The sequence below is a fragment of the Mizuhopecten yessoensis genome, unplaced genomic scaffold (genome assembly GCF_002113885.1).
Source record: "Mizuhopecten yessoensis strain PY_sf001 unplaced genomic scaffold, ASM211388v2 scaffold7841, whole genome shotgun sequence".
Classification (NCBI taxonomy): Eukaryota; Metazoa; Mollusca; class Bivalvia; order Pectinida; family Pectinidae; genus Mizuhopecten; species Mizuhopecten yessoensis.
The window spans coordinates 300,758-305,142 of NW_018407249.1; the positions used below are offsets into that span (position 1 = coordinate 300,758).

Below are 4,385 nucleotides of genomic sequence, written 5' to 3' on the forward strand. Positions count from 1 at the left end.
TACTATTTGGACGAGACTGGCTGAAACACATCACATTAGATTGGCCGACTATCAAGTCCATCTCAGCGAAGCGCAATGATTTACTTCGCAACACCAGTGATGACGTTGAGCGTGTAAAACCGCCTGCCCAACTACAAACCATTTTGGACAAATACAAGGATGTATTTGGAGATGACCTTGGGACAGTAAATGGGGTCAAGGCCAAACTAAACTTGAAAAATGATGCAACACCAAACATTTTGCAAACCTAGGTCAGTGCCATACAATCTGATTAAAATCATGTTACATGGCTTCGTTAACTTCGTACTACGCCTGAACGTCGGAGTGTGCCGCGGTCAGGGTCACGTTCAGGTGACCTTTATATTTATAAATACTCATTAAATTTTGACCAATCAGAGACCCTCTTTCAAAAGGGCGTTCGGAGTTGTAACAAATATGGCGGACATTGATGAGAATGATGCCAAAGTTCTGAAGTTATTTGAGATTGATCGCCTGAAACCCGAACAGAAAAAGATATTCGAAGCTTTATTAGAGTATTTATTAGGGAACGTTTTTCTTGGCGTCGTAGAAACGTCAGTTCTCACCGCCATATTTGTTTTTGAAAACTAATCTGTTCGATACCCCTCGCTATTTATCTATCAACCATGATATTCCGATTAGTTGGCAAACTTTTGCCAGCGCGCCTCTGATTGGTTCATCTAAAGGTCATTTGAACGAGGCCCTGGCCGCGGCACATTCAGATGTTCAGGCGGAGCCATGTAACAGATGCTTTTAATCAGATTGAGTGCCATATGCCATACGACCGAAAGTCGAAGCAGAACTTGACAGTCTAGTGGAAAATGGTATCTTGACCAAAGTGAACTATAGCGAATGGGCTACTCCAATTGTACCAGTGATCAAGAAATCGGGTAAAGTCCGTCTGTGTGGTGATTTCAAGGTCACCGTTAACCCGGCCTTGGAGATTGATCAATATCCCCTACCTAGAATTGAGGATATTTTCGCGGCCCTCGCAGGAGGGAAACATTTCACAAAGTTGGATCTACGACAAGCCTACCTGCAGATGGAAGTCGATGTGGAGTCGCGCTATTTGTTGAAGATTAACACAGAAAAGGGGTTATACAGGTTTAACCGTCTTGTATACGGTATCGCATCAGCTCCGGCAATTTGGCAAAGAACGATGGATACAATTTTGCAGGGCTTGCCAGGGGTGAAGTGTATCATAGACGACATGATAGTTACGGGAAAAACCACTGACGAAACTTGAAAAACGTAAGTTCTGTGTTGGAACGACTTCAACAGTATGGCCTTCGAGTAAATTTGGAAAAGTGTGAATTCTTCAAGAAACGTGTATCTTTCTGTGGTCATGAAATAGACAGTAAGGGACTACACAAAACGCAAGAGAAAATCGAAGCCGTGTTAAAGGCGCCCACACCAACTAACACGACAGAACTAAGATCTTTTTTGAGAATTGTGAACTGTTATGGCCGTTTCCTGAAAAACCTTTCCGCGACACTCAACCCACTCCATAAATTGTTGCAGACAGACTTTAAGTGGGAGTGGGGCGAGGAATGTCCAAACGCGTTTGAGGAGGTCAAGCGTATGGTCACATCAAAAGAAGTTCTCACACACTACGATCCAGAGTTACCCCTGAGAGTTGCCAGTGATGCTCTCCAAAAGGCTTAGGAGCCGTTCTTTCGCACGTCATGGCTGACGGAAGTGAGCGACCCCTTGCGTATGCTTCGCGTTCCTTGAATCAAGCTGAAAGAAATTATGCACAAATTGACAAAGAAGCCTTGGGTATAGTATGGGCGGTGAAACGTTTTCACACATACTTATTCGGACGTCACTTCAGCATGATTACGGACCACCAACCGTTGGTGTCCATCTACAACCCTCGAAAAGGGATCTCTACGACAACAGCTGCACGACTTCAACGATATGCGTTATTTCTCGCAGGATATGATTACACTATTGAGTACTAAAGCTCGAAGAAACATGGCAATGCTGACATGCTGAAAATGAGGTCAAAGTGGAGGAACTTGATGCGGTAGAATTGTTGAACCTGTCACAGTTTGACACACTTCCGGTGAATCACCACCAAGTGAAACGCGACACACTTCGTGATCCGTCATTGTCATCGGTCTATGAATGCGTCATGTCGGGTTGGAATCCGGATATCCGTAACGGTGAGACGTAGGCATATTTTACAAGGAAAAACGAACTAACTGTACAGCATGGGTGCTTCCTATGGGGAATTCGTGTGAAAATTCCGCCACGTCTGCGTACGCGTGTGCTAGAGGAGCTTCATTCGGAACACATCGGTGTGGTGAAGATGAAGGCACTCGCCAGAAGCTACGTGTGGTGGCCTGGCATAGATAAAGACATTGAGACAATGACAAAAAGTTGTAATGGATGCCAGAATGTGAAACATGCACCACCAGCGGCTCAAATACATCCATGGGAGTGGCCATCCCGACCTTGGAGTCGCTTACACATAGATTTCGCGGGACCATTTTTCGGTTCAAAATTCTTCGTAGTTTTAGACGCCAACTCGAAATGGCCAGAAGTTGTACAAATGAACACGACTACGTCCGAGAAAACCATTGAGGTTCTATGCACCATATTCGCAAGGAACGGAATTCCTAGGCAAACTGTTAGCGATAATGGCCCTCAGTTTGTTTCTGAGGAATTTCGGAATTTCGTCAAATCCAATGGGATTTGTACAATCTTTCAAAATGGCCATGCGATCTAGCGCCAAGGACCATGGTTCGATCAACAAGAAACTTTCGAACTTTCTGTTGGCTTACCGGTATGCACCACACACAACGACCAACGAAACTCAAGCAAAGCTTTTCATGGGTCGAAATTTGTGTACCAGGTTGGACTTGATCAAACCTAACATCCAACGTCATGTGGAAGATGCTCAAAGCAGAATGGTCGAGAAAAGGCATGATACCAAACGATCATTTGAACCTGGACAAACAGTCGCGATCAGAGACTATCGATTGAGTAAACCATTGTGGACGTCAGGAACCATCAGTTCTCGAACTGGTCCAGTATCATACCATATTGATGTTGCTCCTGGCGTATTTTGGCGGCGTCATCTGGATCAGTTAAGGGACTCGAACGTCGAACCTAGTAGCATTGAGTACGAGCCAATTGCCAAACAAACTCTTCCGACTGCGGATCACATTGTGTTACCAGAGGAAACAACACCACCTACTTCAAGTGATAGTATGGCGCAAACTACAAGTGATTCCAACGCCTGTCCGAACTTACCTGAGAAATCCACTGTGGACACCCCTATCCGGCGTAATCCGAAGAGAAATGCAGGAACTCCCAAAAAGTTTGACGGCTTTGTCAAGTTCTAGGTTGTTAGGACGTAGTTACACATGTACAGTGCTTGGGCATAATAATACCCAGTCCTATGTAGATATGTTCAAGTTCAGTATTAAGTTTGTTATTGAATTCAGTATTACTTTGAATGACTAAATTGATAAATTGAAATTGGTGTTTTAAAGTACTGTTAATTAGCCAGTAGATTAATAGTACCATGAACAGTAATCATGTGAATCCATCGGTAAAGACGTTCTGATTAAATTGTGGTAAATGGTTTTTCAGACTGGAACAAACAAAACTGTGGTGGAGGAATGTTGTAATTATGTGTTTATGACTTTCGGTCCGCAATCCGGATCCATCTGTATAAGTATATGCCTTGCAATGCATTATGGGATATTCAATCAACACTGTTTTGACCTGAATGGCGGCTCTCTTGGTTTTCCCTGACAAATGGTGTAGAACACAACAGTAATAATGGTATTGGGGATTAATATCACTATCTTTTTCAAGGTAATAATGCTACGATAACTAATTATAAACATAAATACATCGCACATTACTTTTGTATAAATCCAAGTTAAGCTAAAATGAGAGGTATGTTTAAAATTTGTAATTGACTCTTATTATCCAGATTGAGCTACTTTCTTAAAAATGTAGAAAACCAATGTATTTCACGCTGATTATTGTCATACAATAGCAGTTTGTTCTAAAATTGCATAAATTTGTTATTTATTACCTTTATATGCTTATAATTTGTAATTAGTCATTATTATTCTTGAATGAGTTACTTAAATGCGTATTTAATATAATTATTCATATGTTACTATAACTACACTTTTGTGGGGTATTGTTATACAATTTGAAAAGTAAAAGTTCTGGAGACGTGTAGGTCGGTGGGTGATTTCTGGAGTATCCAAAAACACACCCGTACAGTCCGATGCCTAGCTCCTAACTGCTGTTACAAATCGTAATCGTGTCCTAAGTACATTAACACAAAAGCAATTAAGTAATTAGTTTGAGTGACATCTGTCATTCTTAGCAATCGG

The 4,385-nt window shown here is 42.0% G+C and overlaps 1 protein-coding gene across 1 annotated transcript; it reads left to right on the top strand.

Moving 5' to 3' along the window:
- Positions 1–2,735: 2,735 nt before the first annotated feature.
- Positions 2,736–3,371, top strand: LOC110454440 (uncharacterized protein K02A2.6-like). The gene has a single exon (XM_021503935.1). The coding sequence runs from the start codon at positions 2,736–2,738 to the stop codon at positions 3,369–3,371; it is 636 nt and encodes a 211-aa protein (XP_021359610.1).
- The last annotated feature ends 1,014 nt before the right edge of the window (positions 3,372–4,385 follow it).